Below are 18,549 nucleotides of genomic sequence, written 5' to 3'. Positions count from 1 at the left end.
CTGCAACCATTACCGATAGAGCCACATGTTTACATATGTTTTTTGTTTGTGTGCTACATGTTGTGTTACTGGTAGCAAGATGAAAAGCGTACAGAAGATGAAAAATAGGAATAAGTATGGCGAATATTAATATGTTGTCTGTTTGCTTTGAAAACCAGACACATATGCCTCTATTTACATTAATATCAATGAGTTTTGTCTCTAAATAATAAATAAATAGTTAAAATAAAGTTGATCTTTCTAATGGTATTTATGCCAATGGCATCTATGATATTATGAAATAATAATAATTAAAATATACATAAAGATATATAGAAATATTGACTATGTATTTAGTTCATATACCTGCCAAACTGAGCAGCCAATCGGCTTTATGTATTCACGAGAGGTATCCAATCGAACGCATTACGTCAGCGTAACGGACATCAACAAAAGCGCGTGTACAAACCTGCAGGATAATCTCAGAGGGTGGAGAGGTTATCCTTCAACGTCGTTCTCCTCGTCTCCACCCATCGGCAGTGTGTTAGAGGCGTAAACCAAGCACACCCGTAAATTTAAACGCTTCTCCGTGATAGCCAATCAGCACTTCACGAGTACTATCTCGATCCAGAGCCAGCCAATCAGGAGCGCCGTCCTCTTTGTTGTTGGTGATGACATGAAAATATTGTTGTTGCTGTTGGAGGCTGCGGACGGAGACTCGGCGGTGGGAGACAGGCAGGCAGGACGGGGGTTTGAAGGTTCTGAGGTGTCGATCATTATAGTTTTATTATTTTTTTTATTTGTTTCGACTTGTGGAAAGTGGCCATGTCGGTGAATATGGACGAACTCAGACATCAAGTCATGATCAACCAGTTTGTTTTGACGGCTGGCTGCGCCGCCGATCAGGCGAAGCAGCTCCTACAAGCGGCCCACTGGCAGTTTGAGGTGAGTGTGAACGGTGGGACATTTATTCAGTCTGGACATAATGGCTTCCTCTGGGTGTCTGCTTATTTAATCTTCAAGCTGTGTTCAAACTGTCGACATATTACAGCCAACTCCTCGTGCCTATTATTTAGAGAATTTTGCGTCCTGCCTCGCGACCATGCGCTCCCATAAGCTAACACGAGCTAAGCTAGCAGCACTGAGGACGTGGTGCTCCACTCAATGGCCGTTTTTGTTTACATTCTCGACAGGAATCCATTGTGTCATTGCCAAGCTAATTGTTGTTAGCCTAGCCGCTGGCAGCATAACCCAGCCTTTATAAAGCTTTACGGCCGCTCAAGGGTGCTCATTGTGTTATGGTTTAATAGCTGTCACCGAAAACAACTTTATGAGTGACGCAAACAGCCAAATCACTGATGCCATCTTGTCAGACAAGGCCCGTCTGATAACATGTTCTCCTCTGCACTCAACAGCCATTACTCACAGATTATAAACTACGGGTTTGGCTTGTTTGTTTGGCTCCAATCTCTTCGTCTGAAGCACACAAGGTGATAAAATAAACCCCCCCTGCTAGACGGGTTTTAACCAATCCTTTAATCACATTTCCTGCATGAGTGGAGGCTGTTCAGAGGAAAAATCTGCCCAGATTATTCCTTTTTTTGGTCATTTTACACGAGGAGATAAAGAGGCCATTCTCACTGTACTTTAGAGCTAAGTGGTCTGACATTGATCCTGGTCCTGTTCAGTTATATGTAGCCTGCTTAAGATGCATTATCCCCCCAGCTGTTTCCAAGACTTCCTGTGCTATTAAGTGTTATTTAAAGCTGAAATTATTCTCTTTTTTTGTAAGTGTGTGACTTCAGTGTTTCAAATGGTTTGTTCAGCGCCAACATAAAATTTGTGGAACACACAGTAACACAAAAATATAACCCACCAAGGCAGCATTAGATGAGCAACTTCTCTGCTCTGCAAGGTAAAATTGCTCTTTTTTTCAATGGAGTCTGGTGGCCTTGAAGAGAGCGATTTCTGGTTTGAAAAAAGGCACCTCACTCTTTAACAAAAGGTCTATTTCTGTAGAGATATTTTCTGTAATGTTGTCAGACACTAAGAATAACAACCTGCGCCTGAAAAAACTAGCACGTTCATGGACATACTTTGATGGACATATTTGCCTTAAAAGGTGACGTTGCGGTTGCAGCAATCTCCTGAAGTCCATTAAATGTATTTTTACCCTTAAGCCCTATAGACCCCAAAATATATCCAGAAAATTCCGAATTGGCCTCCTCCCACCAGCATCAGTGTGTCTGTAATATATAAGGCCTGTTGAACAGCTGACTGACACCTGAAGGACTTGAAGCCTGAGCCTCCAGATGGTTCTGCTGCTCAGACCACTCCTCCATCTGCTTGAACGACCAATCTGTCAGGGCTGTGCGGTCAGTGTTGGGGCTGCAGCCGGGCCAGGTGGTTCACCAGAGGGGCGGGAGGAGACGAAGGAGGAGGCTTGGCTGAACTCCTCTCAGGCCGTTGTCAATGTTTGGACGGCTTGATTGCCTCCCAAATGGAGGAGGACTTACTCAAAGCTGTAATGAGTCAGGGAGCTGGTTAATTTAGTTTCTTATAAAGGCCTTTGAAGAAGAGCTGAAACAATTAGTCAGTTATGGTCAAGTCAATCTGCAACTATGCAACGACCATTCAACATTTCCAGCCTCTCAAATAGGACTGTTTGATGTTTTTCTCTCTCAAAAGAAAAGAGATTCGGAGACCATTCTTCTGAGACTGTTGTGAGTCACCAACTTTCATGTTACCTGGGCAGCATAACACTCACAACCCTGGAGGACAACAAAGAGAGAAGAGCTCTGACTGTTGATACACAGGCTGGTGATTTGGGGTCTACACGACTAATGTGACTGATCAAAATCTGTCAGTACAACTGCTTGTTTTTGCCACTAACAGACTCAGATTTGTCTGACAACATGACTGAAAGAATCCCAACAGAGGTAGACCTTTTTCATAAAGAGTAAGCAGCTTACTTTTTAACCAGACTCAGAAGCCAAAACAGTCTCTTCAAAGCCACCAGACTCCATTGACAAAAACAGCAATTTAACCTGTTGCAGGTTAAATATTGTGTTGGATCTGAACTAACCTTTTAAAAGGCAGCAATAAACCAGACACCCACATGATTTGCAAGTTAAAATCGCTGTTTTATTAAATGGAGTCTGGTGGCTGTGAAGACAGATTGTAACGACTTTTATTGGTTAAAACTAATTTATAAATCCTATGACTGAAACTAACTTGATCTGACTGAGAGTTTTTATTCATAATTTGTAATGGCAGGCCTCCTTCAGAGGCAGAAATAACCTCATTGTAGTTACCTAAAGGCAAAGTTAAGCAGAGAGCTGTTAGATAACCAGTGCAGCCATTTTCATGCAATAATCCATTTGTTCAAGCTTCTCAAATGAGTAGATTTGATACTTTTGTTGTTCACATAGTATTAATACACTCTTACAGTAAACCAAATATTGTTGGTTTTTGACTGGTGGTTGGACGATTTGAATACGCTCTCTTACTACAGAAACTTTCCCAAATTCTCAAGCAGTTTACTGACTTATTGATTTGGCATAATATTTAAAAATATTATTTGATATGGCAAATAAATGACAAAATACAGATACGGCAATATATTGTCGTCCTGCCACTACAATTATCGATAGGCTGGCGTCAAATGTCGATATATTCTAATTTACAAATATACAGCACTCTAAACAGATTTCCCTGCCATTTTGACTCACCGTGTCGCTACCTCTTGACTCCCACGGTGGCGTTTATGACATGAAGGAGGGTGAACAGAGATATCGTGATGTATCATATGATTGTCTTGCAATATATCAATTATCGCAAAATCGCTGTATCGTGATATTATCGTTATCGTGGGCCATGTATCGCATATCGTGAGTTACCTTGCAATAACTTCGTTGCAAGACACCCAATCTCTACCAACCCGTGATTTTGTATATTTTATTTATGACTTGCAGTTTACATTTTCCTCCATTTTCATTCCCACAACTTCCAAATACAGAAACCAGAAGGGTTGAAGGAATGAAAAAGTGACTTTTTTGGACCCAAGTCCAAAAGCGGGATGTATAAAAGCATCATATGGAAATCAACGTGCTTCCAATTCACACACCTGAGGAGATAAATTCCTTTGTTATTAACGTTTTTGTGTGTTTTGCGTTTTAATGAGGAAGAGCTAAAACTACCAATTTTTTCTAGATCACCATCAATGACAAAAGTCAAAAACTTACTGGCTTTCTCTCGATGGACTTACCTGTCATTAAGCTAATAGTTTCAGCTCTGATGTGTCTGTATGTGTCTGAGAATACAGGGTTGTGTTGTGTTTGCCTCCTCTCTTTCAGTGAACGTAGTAAACAGCCGGTTGTTTGTTTCAGCGTGACAGCAGTGGCCTGATTTCTCTCAGCTCTCTGGTTCTGGCTGCGAGCTGAAGCCAAAGGCGTCTTCTATACTCAGCTCAGAACTCCCCCCCCCCCCCGAGGCCTGTCAGCCCAGAGCCTCTACAACATTAAAGCAGCATTCATGTCATGTCCACAAGAATCGATAGATGCAGCATGTCTGCCTTTTTGCTAGAAAAGTTTCAGTGGGTTGACGTAGGAGAGATTAGGGCATCATTTTTTCGTTATCACAGGTCCTGAAAAGTGATGACAGGATGATGGCGGTTTCTGTTGTGACTGAGAAAGTTGCTTTGTCGGCTGAGAACAAAAGATACTGTGCTCTAAACACTGAAATCTTACAAAACCGAAACACAAATGTTTGTCACAGAAAATGCTGCTGTTGTGACATTTTGTCCCTCTTGCATGTCCCCAACACGTCAACAGAGTTTTGTTTGATCATCGTTTTCGATATAATGTCTCTTCACATCAATTGAAATGACATGGTTTTAAATGTATTCACGCACACATGAAATCTAAGGGCTTTGAAACTTGGACAATTTGAAATAACAAGATAGAGGCTATGCTAATTAGCTAAAAACTTTATAGTTACATATTTTGTATCTGATTATTGCTCTAATGAAAAAAATTACCACACAGTGAATGTACAGTACATATGAACAAGTTGCTATTATTCTAACAAATGTAGCGATTGGGGTTAACGCCATGTTCTGATTATGAAATATGGCAAACATTAGTTATGTTGTTAGCAAACTAGCAAGAAAATAACACTGGCTAAAAACCATGCTAATCTTATAGCTAATGGATTAATGGCTTTATGGTTACTTTTTAAGAAAATTCTTGACTAGTAAACAAATGTTTGCTTATTTGTTTACTTAGCTAAAGTACTAAGCTAATATTTACTGAATTACTGTTTGCCATGCTATTTTTACTTAGCTTTTCTAAACTACCGTTTCCTGCGCAAATGTTATCTATGCTATTCTTAACAAACTTAGCTCATTTTTACCAAGCTAATGTTTGTAAACTATTTTAAGCAATGCTAATGATTAAGCTAATTTTTAACAAGCTAATGTATGTACACTATTTTTAGCTAAGCTAATGATTATTAAGCTAATGATAAAGCTAGTTTTTTACCAAGCTAATGTTTGTAAGCTATTTTTAATTAAGCTCATGTATATTAAACTAATGATTAAGCTCATTTTTACCAAGCTAACATTAGCGAACCGAATGTTTTCTAAACTAAGCTACTGCCATGCTTACATTGGAGCACTCAACTTATTTGTTTGACTTAATGTTTTCAGTGAAACATCCATTTTACACATTTTGTACACTTTGATTTAGTTTGTTTACACTGTGATGACTCCTAAACTTCCTGAGTTAAAGTATGTTTTGTCCCTTCAAAAATACCCCTCAACGTGTATGAACAGGAAGCATTGTTCATCTACAAAAAACATGCCTTTTCTTCAATGTTTTGTCTCTGTGTTGCTTCGTCACTACTGAGGACAAATAACTTCCTTTGTAGTTACACATACAGGAAGAGTTTGTGTTTACAGCACCAGGAAATGTTTAGTGACAGTATGACATTAGTGGGTGACATTCACCCAGCCTACTTCTGAAACATAAACTGAGAGCAGACAAAGCATGGCGTGGACACAATGGCAGCTCAGCAGCACTTTCACGCTTTTGATATGTGTGTCACGTTGTACGGCGCACATTCCTGCACTGCTGCTGCTGTTGTCAAACAACCGGAACGTGGGGGAGGGAGGGAGGAGGAGTGAGAGGGGGCTGTGGGGAAAACCACACATTCATTGAAGTGTTGGCAAGAAAGAGGCCTCGAGTGGAGGGGAAATGAAGGCTCTGCTGTGCAGTAAAACAAGCTCACACTCCCTGTCTGATACCTTCTGTCATGGTAAAAACATGGCTCAGTTTGGAGCTTGTTTATGGCTCTTTTCCGTGTCTTACCCTGCTACAACATGACCTCGCTAAGTTTTTAAAACACAAGAAAAAAGTTTACCCAGTATTTTATCTCGGAAAATATAAAATATTTGACAATTTAAGCAAAAATACATTCCTGCTAACATATTTGTTTAGTCTAGGAAAAGAGACACAACTTAGGAAGCGGGAAAGGAATCTTTTTATTGTGCTACAGACGGAGTGTTATGTCATCCAGATGGTTAGTAGAGTCTTTTTGAAGACACAAGTGTTATTAGCAACGCAACCAGGCTGTCTATTTGTTGGCCAGTCCGTAGCTGTTAACTAAACTAAAAACTAAAACAGGACCTGATCCCTTTAAGTATGCAGTTTTTAAAGTACAAGAAGAAACCCAAAGTATTAACACAGTGGCAAAGAGGTCGGGACTCCAACTAACCTTTTGGTGTTGTCATTGCTGAGTTAGACACAACAGGACAGAAGTGTAATCGCTCACAACAACTTAGGCCGCTTGCGTATGTTTCGTTGTGTGCTACAGCTATAAGTAGCTTCAAAGCTCGAGAAAGAATCGGGCATTATTGTGGATTCAAACACGACAAGGCTTGATAGCAAAATGGGAAGATGAAGCTGAAAATGTTTAACTTGTGATAAAAAAATTATGTACCCTACACTCCCACAGCCGCCGTAGTGGGATTGTTGCTAGCTAGCTTAAAGCTAACAACTCTATAGTTGTTATTTTGGCTCCTTTGGGGGAATGAACACAGACGTTGCATTGCACTCTGTCTGTACACCTGAAGTGCCTTTGTTCAAAGGATACTATGACTAACACGTTTTCACCTTCCCCCAACATTAGAAGCTAATTAAGATCGCCCTCTAAAGTATTTAAAAAATAATGAGGCATTTATTGAGACAGCAGGAAGGCTCTTCTTCTGAATGAACTGAACCTACTAAAGCTACAGAGTCGACCATCTTTACACACAGGTTAGTTCAGGACATGACGCTCAGTGTTTTTCATCATGCACATGAATCACTCTGCAGTTTCAGAGAAGTGTTGTTTGGGCTGCGACTGTTATCAGCGTTGTGTTTTTGTCTCTCAGAGGTCATCAAGTGTGTTTTTGTTCTCTGGCCTTGGCTGTGTTCACAACAAAGAGGAACAACACCAGAAGCCAACTCATTTCCTTGTTTGTGCAGCGAAGCAGCCCTGAAAGCTGCTGTTTACATTTTTACAGCCTCTCTGTTTCCCAGCCGGTCGGCTTTTCAACTTCCAGCAACAGAAACTCTGAAACGCTGTCAGGCTGCAAGACGTGAATATTGTCATTAATAATTAACGTGCAGGTTACCTCTCAGTTAACTCATTAGGTGTATAATACAGGGGTGGGAAAATTATATATATGGATCTATATATTGTCATCCCGACTCGTGCAATACAATTATCATTATGCTGGTGCTAAATATCAATATTGTCATTTACAAATATATTCCCTGTGAATTTGGCTCACCATGTTACTACTTCATGAGTCCTCATGATGGCACTTATGACATGAATGAGGGTAATGTGAACAGAAAATAGTTACTTAAAGACGAAATTAATTGGATATCATGATGTATCATTATTATGACTGATTATCGCAGAATGGCTGTATCGTGATATTATCATTATCGTGGGCCACATATTGCATCACGTATCGTGTATCGTATCGCGTATCGTATCGCGTATTGCGTCACTTATCGTGTATCGCATATCGTATCATGTATCGTATCGCGCATTGCATCACTTATCAGTCAAATTCAAACTTTTATTACTGCAAAAGAAATAGTTGTTTTTGCTTGTTGTGATGTCATTCCTTTAGTTTTATCAAATACTTCATGTCCCAATAATCTGTTGCTTATAGACAAAAGTATTGACATTGTGTCATTAGAAAAATTGAATGAAAAAGACTTGTTGGTTTAAAGTTCCGCTAAATAATGAACCTTTAAAGTAGATATTTAGACCAATACTTTGTACTTTTCAGACTCGCTTCTTGTTGTAAAACAGAGTCAGTTCACTTGTAGCTAATCTGAAAAGGCCCCTCTGCGGTCCTCAGACCCTATTTTAGATCCAAGCATGAAGATAATAGTTTTAACCCCCAGCTCACATGACCAGTTGTGTTTACTGACCTGAGGCCTGATGGTGAAGGGGGGGGGATGGGCCCGCTCTTCCTCTGTGTGGTCGGAGGGGAAAAGAGGAAAAAGTTTGACTCCTCAGCTTCTTCATGCTGTCAGGTTATAATCAAAATAAATCATTACCTCACTGTCTATCTCTCTCTGTCCCTGCAGACGGCCTTAAGCTCCTTCTTCCAGGAGGCCAACATCCCCAGTCACCACCACCAGATGGTAAGTGCATTTGGTTCCTCTAAAAGGAAAAAAAATAAATTAGACTGAAGGCATGTGTGTCTGAGCGGAGGCTGACAGGCCGATTCCCTCGAGCTGGGCGGAGGGACGGATGCACCCACTGACCTACTGGGCTGAATGCAGTTTCAGACACACAGCTGGGTTTCACACAGCCGCAGGTCGAGCTCTTCGACACGAGGAAGAACAGAGACACTTTTTATGAATGCGGTCAAATCTGTCACCCTGTTAACAACCCACAGGACACTCAGTTAGGAGGATACTGTGCTTGATGTTAGCGTGTAGCCAGCACGTTAGCTTCCACATGAAGCTCAAACTAGGATGGTGGTCCAATATCAATGTATATAGTGGTATTATGTGTGCATATACTTCTGTTATGCAGTAATTTTAGTAAGTTATATAATATTTATGAGCTCCAACTCGAACACAATCTGCTCAGTTTTAGTCGGCATTTTCTTAAGGGCATGAAGAAGCTAATGGAAGCTTAAGTTTGTGGCATAGATACCCCGCTACGACAAATGCTGAGCAACACAGACACACCAAAGCACAAGAATACCACCCACTTGCCGTCAGAACCGCCTTAATTCTTTGTGGCATTGATTCAACGAGGTGCTGGAAACGTTCCTCAGAGTTTGCTCCATATTGACATGATAGCATCATGCAGTTGCTGCAGATTTGTCGGCTGCGCATCCACGATGCGACTGTCCCGTTCCACCACATCCCAGAGTTGCGCTATCGGATTGAGATCTGGTGACTGTGGAGGCCATTTGAGTGCAATGAACTCGGCATGTTCAAGAGACCAGTTTGAGCTTTGTGACATGGCGCGTTGTCCTGCTGGAAGTAGCCATCAGAACATGGGTACACTGTGGTCATAAGGACCTGCCCGTCTGACAGTCGTCTTGACCTACAGTCGTCTACATGCCTAAATGCATCGAGTTGCTGCCATGTGATTGGCTGATTAGATATTTGCGCTAATGAGCAGTTGAGCAGGTGTACCTAATAAAGTGGCCGGTGAATGTACGCTCAGGATGTTCATCCTGGATTCAACAGGTTAGTATGCTAGTTAGGATTTATAGCTGGCATTAACGTGCATCTAGGCTGATCCGATCCGGTTTGTTTCACTCACACAGATGTTTTAAGGAGACAATGCAATTTTTAAGACTTTCCTTTGTGGTAGAAAAGGTTTTGTACTCTGAACATTCGTCTAAATATATCTGTTTTTGTAAGGATATAACTCCAAAGTGGATAAGAAACTTTAAAAAATCAATAAAAACTAGTTAAAAAAGTGCAGAAATCTGTTACATTTCTGGTCAGTTAAGCTGAAAACTCTCCTCATCATTAGGATGTAAGCATGCCTGTCTCTGGCTGCACTTGAAGTCTTTCTGCTTAAACAAGGGTGTGTGCAGACATGATCGCAGCTTAATCTCTAATTGCCGCCCTGTAAGACAATAATTACCGACTTATGAATTCTCTTCACAAAACAAAGTGAATAGTTGTTCTGCTGCTGAGCAGACTTGCGTCACCCTGACACACACACACACACACATACAGATGTCTGCGTCCTGGTTCGGCGCTGCTTATGCAATCCTGTTTCTTAACTGTGCGTGTCTGAACTCTCTCCCGCGTCCCATCCTGATCACGCAGCGGCGGCGTGCCGACATCCGCAGCCGCGTTTTGTTTTCGGCGTGACCTCCTCGTGTCTGTGTTCATGCCCGTCCGTTGCTCTGTGAGAGGCGTGTTGGAGCGTGAAAGACGCAAAGGGAGTGTGTGTGTGTGTGAGAAGCAGCTCTGCTTTGTTATTATTTTGGGTGCAGTGCGCTGACATCATCCCGTCCCAGTCTTCAGTGTGTGTGTGTGTGTGTGTGTGTGTGTGTGTGTGTGTGTAAGAGCACAGGGTTGTTCAGGCCTGACAGAGGGGAGGAAAGCCTCAAGACCCCTCCATCCCCCTCCTCCTACACTTCAGCTGTCCTAACATGGCTCCAGGGGCCTTCAGGGAGCCATGTTGGACAGCTTAGAAGAGAAGGAAGTCAGTGTTGCAGCAATAACAAGCTCTTAAATATTAACTCTCTCTGCTGACAACAAGTTAGTCACTGCTTCCTTCTTCCTCCACACAAGACAGACGAGGTGGGGTCTGAAAAACAGACCTTGCTGAGGGAGAGAGCCTGGTTTGTTTCATGGAGGTGTAACCATGCACTGTGTACAAGAAGTGGACGTAGTCACTGTGACGTTGTTGACTCAAGTTTGGCCTTTTTTAGAGCTTAAAGGGACCATATTTTGACAGAAAGGTGGAGCTAGAGAAGATCAAATGCTAAGCTAGCACTAGCTTGATTTGCGAGGTGCGTCAGTAATAATGGAAACAAAGCAAAAACAGGCTTTTAGCAAAATAACAGCTGATAACTTGGAAGTGTCATTTTCAGATCACCTTGGTAGCGACTTGTCAATCAAGGAAGCCACGCCCTAAAGAACAAACTGGCTCCAGTTTTTTACAAAATAAACATCGTGCTGTATTAAAGAGGACTTTAAATTACGGATTAAGACAAAAAACTTGTTAGAAATTTTTTTCATTAGTTAATAAATTAAGTGAGAAGTGGGCAAATTATCTCATAGACTTCTATAGAGTCAGACTTCTATTTACAATTAATAGAGTTCCCCCTGCTGGACATTAAAGAGAATGCAGGTTTAAGGCACGTCATTGTTGACTTCCACTTCTTGTATACAGCCTAGGCCTTTAACACACTCACACACACACACACACACACACACACACACACACACAGTCAAATATCAAAAACAAACAGATCTGTGTGTTTTGATTCAGGCTTTGATGACATTAAAGGTGGTGACTCTGACGGAGAACCGGTTCAGGGAGTTGAAGCATGAGGGTCATGTGTTTCACTGTGTGTGTGTGTGTGTGTGGTACACACTGTTCCTCCTCTGAGAGAGGTTATTGTTTGTAACGTACGCACAGATCCAGCCAAAAACACCGGCACTCCCCGAGGAGCCGAGCAGCCTCCAAGACATGAGCGTCTCTGTTCAGCTTTAATCCTCAGTGAGTCACTGTTTGTTTTCACGAAGCAGACAGAGTGCGGGGTTACTTGGAAGAACTTGGCATCCACTGAGTGTCAATAACATCTGGTATGATACAGTTGGATGGCATTTTTAAGACAGAACTTCAACTACATCTTAAGTCTGGTAGAAAATGGACCAAAATATTAGTGCGAAAAAGTGAGGACGTTTATATTTTAAGTTAATTTACACCACAACTAATGAGGGAGCAAAAACAGATGAAATCACGGCGGCTGATTTGTTCATTTGAGCACCAAAATAATTGTTTGTGTGCAAGTAGTGGGACACCAATATGATTATAAAAAAAGATATTTCTTCTAAAAGTTTGTACATTTTTCTTTATTCTAATTTCTCCTTTTTCATGGTGAAACTCTGAATAACTTTTTTAGAATTCTTTTCCAAATAAAGCCATTTGATAAGATAAATTCACTTTATATTAAAGCTGTAACAAAGAACCACTCCGCCATTTTTATATTTATGGAATTTAAACATTTACTGAGAACTTGTGACCATCAGCACAGACATTTGTGATCTTTATTTATAAAAGAAACAGACTGAACTTTGATCAAAGTTTATGTTTTTCTTTTTAAGAGTTAACCTCCTCGTCTGACACCTTTAAAATAACTATACAGATATAATCAATGTTGTCACTGATGGTCTTATTTGCTTTTGTAGGTCGTAAAGAGGCATCGGTATTCATTTCAGTCAGTTTCATAACCAGCAAAAAACTCCTCACAGGAGCTTTAAAGACTTTATTGATCTCATGCAGCAGAAGAACCAGAAAAGATGCCAGGTAGAAGATGAGTAACTTTACAAACAACTTTAATAGTTATTTTAGTTAAATGAAAAAAAGCTAAATACATCCAACATAAGTAGTGACTCTAAAGTGTCTTGAACAGAAACATCACCATATAAGGCCTAAATGAGGAGACAGGGAATTTGCATTAAAATGTCATCCAAAAACGGCACTCTGGGTAATGTAGTCATGTCGAAGAGTCAAGTGTCTTGAGATACCTTAATTATATTGTTGATACTTTCTTTAGCAAAAAATCAAAACAAAGTGTCTGCCTTCTAATCAAAGCTTTTAATGAGTCAACTAATCGATTCATCTATCGATATAAACTAAATGTTTGTGGTTTGAACTGAAAACATTTTAAGACATCGTTTTGGACTCTGGGAACCTTTGATGGAGATTTTTTATTCACAAAACAATAAAAAAAAAAAGAATCTGCACGTTAATTGATGATGAAAATAATCTTAAATAGTTGTCAACTAGTATGTCTGAATTATAGTTGTTTTGGTCTCAACACAACCAAACACATGAAACCTGTGTGTGTGTGTGTGTGTGTGTGTTTGCTCTAAATATACTGATCCTCCTGCTGCACAGCTGAGAGGACTGACCCCCCCTGTGTCCACTATTTCTGACTGCTACCTGATCTGTGTGTGCGTGTGTGTGTGTGTGTGTGTGTGTGTGTGTGCAGCTCTTTGATGGATGTTCTCACTGAAGACTTTTGGCATTTAGCAGCTCCACAGTCTGATCCACAAGAGATCGAACACATGGTGTGTAGTTTATAGGCTTAAAAGAAGACATGACATATTTTTGTATCTTTACTTTCCTGAACATGTTTTAACCTTTTTTTCTCCATCGTACAAAACATGTGAAACTGCTCCCTGCTTCAATCTCACAGAAGTTTCCAGATTTAAAACAAATAACCAGTAAACAAGCCTGAGACTCAGACTAACTATTAAACACCACACGTGGATATTTGACACTTTCAGTTACACGACTCTGCGGGTGTGTTCGGACTGATACCCAGCATGTTTTGAAATGTGACACCCGCTTACGGTACAAGATTTCTCAACCAGGATTCCTGGCAGAGTGAGGAAAGATTATGAACAACATTGAGGGTTTAATCTTAGGACACAAAACGTCTTTACAGTAAACTGACACTGCAATCTTTATTTATTCAGACAGAATGTTTCCTTTTGACAAACAGTAGTTTGATTGATGTCCGCCGCACACACATCACACAACCCCCGAGGCAACTCTTGGCCTAAGCATGAACTCTCAACGCTCATGTTTATGATTTAAAACCATTTCTAAAACTCCAACGAGTTTCTGTTTTTATTATTGAACAGCAAGGTCACAAAGTTTTTTACATATTGTTTAAAAAATAAGCAAACAGGGGCGCTGGTTTGGCTCAGTTGGTAGAGCAGGTATCCATATACAGAGGCTACAAGACAAAAAAAATCCTATATTTTTATGACAAGAAAAAATTGTAAAAGGCTAGAAAGTGCCATTAATGTACTATAAATTGCATAGAACAAGTAAGATAGTCTAAAACAGAAAGGGTTAATAACTACTTCCTCTCTCTTCCTCCCTTAGATGTGTACTCCCAGAAACACGCCCGCCACGCCGCCCAACTTCCCCGACGCCATCACCATGTTCTCCAAGCTGCGGGCGTCAGACTGCGGCTCCAGCGCCGGCAGCGGCCCCTCCCAGGTGTCCATGGCCGGCTCCCCGCCGGCCCCCTCGTCGGGTTTCGGCTCCTTCTGGGCTTCCTCGCCGCCCAGCCACCAGCCGGCCTGGCTGCCCCCCTCGTCGCCCACGGGCCACCACATGCACCACCATCACTACCACCACCACCACATGCAACAGACTCCCATGTGGCCCCCCGTGTCTCAGCCCAGCGGCTCCCAGCAGCCGCCTGTCGTGTCGGCGCTGCACGGCCAGAGATGAGACTGAGCGGTGGGATGCAGGGGGGAGGGAGGGAGGTCGGGCACTGGTTCAAGTCTAGCCAAATGAATCTGTTTGGGGAAGGGGAGGTCAACCGGGGTTGGGGCGGGGGGGTTTAGAGGTGGAATGAGAGGAAATGGAAAAAGACAAAGACTGCTGTTTTCCTCTCTTGTTTTTCTAACGTGAAGACGAGCAGTTTGGACACTTTTCTTCTCCGCCTTCGCCGCAAGTCGTTTTTGTGAGGAAGCCGAACACGGAAACTTTCTATAATCATCAATGCAAACACGCCCAGGACCCCACGGAGCACCCGCTGAGGAGAGGAGCCATGTTACCTGCTGAACTGCTTTGTGATCTCTTTTTTTGTTTTTTTTAGAAACTCTCTCTTTCTCTAACGGGGTTCAGAAATAATCTGGCAGGAAGTCGGCAATAACCAGCAGATCAACAGAAGCTTGGGGATGAAATTGCTCAGAAAGTGGATGCGGAATGTGGACAGTTTTTGGATCAGAGACGCTGTCGCCTTCAAAATGCTTCACAGAGGAAAAGTTAAGTAACTTCATACCTTGAGAACAATTCCAACTGTTCTCAAGGTATTTCCAGGATCAAAAGACTCTTAAAACCTCACAAAGAAATATATTTAATCAATTTATGGTTGCTGGAAAAAGACTACATTTTTAACATCAGTTTTATTCGAGTCACGTTCTTAACTACGTTCTGTATTTTTAAGACACGTAAGCTACAAAGAATGATTACTTTGGTGCTGCAGTGGTTCGCGCTGTCGCCTCACAGCTACAAGCTTCCTAGTTCGCGTCCCAGTTCGGACGTAGTGGGCCTTCCTGTGTGGAGTTTGAGAACGTCCTCGTTGTTTCCAAAGACCTGGGGAGAAAATCCAGCCGCAGAATCGTATGTTGCATCCACACCGTTTGAGGAGTAAATACCTTGAGAACAGCAGGACGTTTTCAGGCTCTTTGACGTGAATATAAAGGTGATTGATGATGAAGATATGATGGAGGACTTTGGTAGAAGTCTGCAATAATTTGATGACAGAAATGTTAATATCCTTTCATGAATTACTTCAACAGAACTCGGCAGGATGTATTTTTAATCGTCCAGCTGAAAGGCTCCGATTGATCCTGTTCGGTTTGACAATGAGGGGCAGTTTTTGTAAATACAAACCTCAGCCAAATGATGAACTGATGATGAAAAACACACACACACATGAGTATCTGATTTGAGAACACTTGGAGGCAGCTGTCTGTGTGTGGCGGGAGGAGGGGTTAGAGGCCAACTCAGTGATTTTCCACACAACCTGTCAGACACTCAACCACTCCTACCTCTGTGTGTCTGAATGTATTCTCTGCCGCGCACACAGACAGGAGCAGAGGGTTCTCAATCCGACGTGATTGTCGAGATCCACAAAAAAAAACCTCGGCGTCCTCTTCACACAGGATCTCACCCGTAGATTAGTTCACACAGTCACCATAAAAGGGGAAGTTGTTGTCAGGGAGCGATGGACGCAGAGAGAAGGACACGTTCTTTGCAGACAATCAAACTGTTCCCTCTTTTTCTGTGTTCGATTTTACTGTCCTGCACTTTCTTCTCACGCCTGCTCACTTTTAACGCAGGTTGTTGGTCTCGGGGAGGTCAGGCTTCACTGTCAAAGCGGTTACTATGTAATGTATAACTGAGTACTGATCAAATCCAACAGCCTGATAAAGATCCGATTTTGAACATCCGATGCAGAAATGTGACAAAATATAAAGGAAAAATCCATCCCGACATTACGACCAGATGTTTACTCGCCCCTTCTCTGGCTTATTTAAGCTTCTTAAAGGGCCACGCCTTTGTTTTTACGACTTCAATGATGTGTGAGCTTTACATTTTTTTACGATCATTCTGAAAGTTTTACATTTGTCTGGAGGCTGTTGAAGCTTTTTACAGTAAAGTAATCCATCACAGAGAACTTAAACGCTTGGTGCAGCTTACGTCTCCAATTTTGAAAAATCCTGACTGTGACGTCTTTAAATGTCACGTATTTGTTGGACCAACAACCAAAACATCAAAAATATTGTTTGCTATCATGTGAGATGCGTAAAAGAAGCAATTTCTCACATTTTTAATCAAATCATCACCAAATGTTTTGGTTGATTTATCTTTTTTTTTTTTTTTTAGTAAAGAAAAGTAAATATAAAAAACACACGTACAGTTTTTTTTTCAGGTACTTGAACTCAACTTGAGTTTTTTTAAACTTTATGAATAAATTTTAGATATGGAAAAAACATTTTTTACTTTAGTAATTATTCTAAAAAAATCATTTTTAAATCAATTACTTCAACATTAGAATAATTAATTTTACAAATTGCCCTTATTAGCTTTAATGGTGGAGAGTACCTAAATACATTTACCCAAGTAAGAATTGAAGAACACATTTAAGGTACTTAAACTATGATATAGTATTAGATTTAAGGAGCCTTCAATGAAGGCGGAAATCATTTACATATGACATATCACATATAGCTAAGCTAATAAGCTTCTAATGACGTATATGCTTAAAAATCACGGTTGTGTCCACTGTGATGGATTATAAGGCTTAAGTAAGTGTTAAGGATGAGTTGAGGTCAATGGACGGTTGAAAGAAATGACACACTGACATGTTTGGCAGCGATCAAAATAGATTTTTAGTTAACAGGATAGTACAAGAAAAGTTGCGGAATGGCCCTTTTAAATCAGCAATGAAAATGAGTGAGTGTCCTGAGGGTGGATTTTTCCTTTAAATCAAACTCTGCTTTGTGGACAAGTTAAGGCAAATGTTTAACGAGTGAGCTTCCTTTAGGAATTGTAACAAGACCTTAGTGAAATACAGCTGATGTGTCCCAGCCACCTCTGAGGGTTTTACAAACTGGGTGATGTTATTGTTTGGTTTTTTACCTCCCATTCAACATTTATTTTGCTCTTACAAGGTGGATGACGTTTTTTTTTTTTCTCTTTGAGATTCACTCTGTTCCACTCTTTTATAGAGATTTCTCTCAAGTACTTTGTGTTCATTTCCTCTGTTGAAATTTGTATTTATATGTTTAATAAAACAATGTATGATCTGCTGCTCTCGATGCGTTCATGTCTCACTGCCGCTTCATCGCTTCTGTTTTGGTTTTTAGTCAAAGAGCTGAAGGGTGATTGAGAATGCTCAAGAACTGAACAGCCTGTCTTTGAATTGGAGAGACTGAAGATTGAGGAAGGATGTGGTCAGAGCAGAATGTTAAACTTAGCTGCTGTTTCTCATCAGACTTCATTTGCCTAGAAAAGACAAAGTGTGGGGCTTCCCTGCAGTGACTAAAGTAAAAAAAAAAAAGTGGAATAAAAGACTATATTCAGCAGGAGATGAAGTATTATCAATTTAAGTATCCTGCATTCAAAATTGTGTTGAATTATTTTATCTTAAAGTACAGAAAAGAGAAACTTTAAGTAACACAAATTAAGGTACCAATGGCGGATTATGCTTTCCCAATTATATACATTATGGGATTATTAAACAGGTCATCCTGGACGTAGCCACCATGACATCACCCACTGGACTGTAGATTAATGTTTTGAAGCCTTTAGTTTGGCACTTTTGCCGTTGCTGTATTTTGGAGGAAGAAGCGACCATATTTGGACGAGATGGTGGCGCTGGAGAGGAGAGCGATTAGCAATCTCAATGTTACGATTGCTAGCTTGGTTAGCATGGCGTAGTCACGACAAACATGGCGCCATAGTGTCATTTGGATGCAAATTTTGGCTGACAAAAAAAGGGTTTAAACAAAACAACCAACTCCTAAGAGTGTTTTTTATAATAGAACGCTGAACGAGACACTTTTGAGGTTGCCGTGGTAGCATCTTGTGAGTCACGAAGTAGCCACGCCCTATTGCAGAAATACTACTTTTTGTTGAAATGGGATCATAATTTATAAAATAAATATCATGCTGTGTTTAAGCAGACTTGAAATGTGTAATTGACAGCATAAACGTACTAGGAAAATGTTTACACAACCTATGGAGTCGCCCCCTGGT

General features: G+C 40.9%; 1 protein-coding gene across 1 annotated transcript; it reads left to right on the top strand.

Moving 5' to 3' along the window:
• The first annotated feature begins 694 nt into the window (after window positions 1-694).
• On the top strand, window positions 695-14,508 carry ubald2 (UBA-like domain containing 2). Its single transcript, XM_069676314.1, has 3 exons — window positions 695-924; window positions 8,631-8,687; window positions 14,155-14,508. The coding sequence occupies exons 1-3, from the start codon at window positions 805-807 to the stop codon at window positions 14,506-14,508; spliced, it is 531 nt and encodes a 176-aa protein (XP_069532415.1). The 5' UTR covers window positions 695-804.
• Window positions 14,509-18,549: the final 4,041 nt, after the last annotated feature.

Source organism: Semicossyphus pulcher, unplaced genomic scaffold (assembly GCF_022749685.1).
Source record: "Semicossyphus pulcher isolate SPU_LCO1_2020_fin unplaced genomic scaffold, fSemPul1.0.p SCAF_25, whole genome shotgun sequence".
Lineage (NCBI taxonomy): Eukaryota > Metazoa > Chordata > Actinopteri > Labriformes > Labridae > Semicossyphus > Semicossyphus pulcher.
This window is presented reverse-complemented; position numbering and strand designations above follow the sequence as displayed.

Excerpts from the sequence above, each read along its gene's own strand:
- ubald2 (XM_069676314.1), top strand. The coding sequence starts at position 805 with ATGTCGGTGAATATGGACGAACTCAGACATCAAGTCATGATCAACCAG. Across the intron at positions 925-8,630 it reads CGGCCCACTGGCAGTTTGAG|ACGGCCTTAAGCTCCTTCTT; the intron begins GTGAGTGTGAAC and ends CTGTCCCTGCAG. Across the intron at positions 8,688-14,154 it reads CCAGTCACCACCACCAGATG|ATGTGTACTCCCAGAAACAC; the intron begins GTAAGTGCATTT and ends TTCCTCCCTTAG.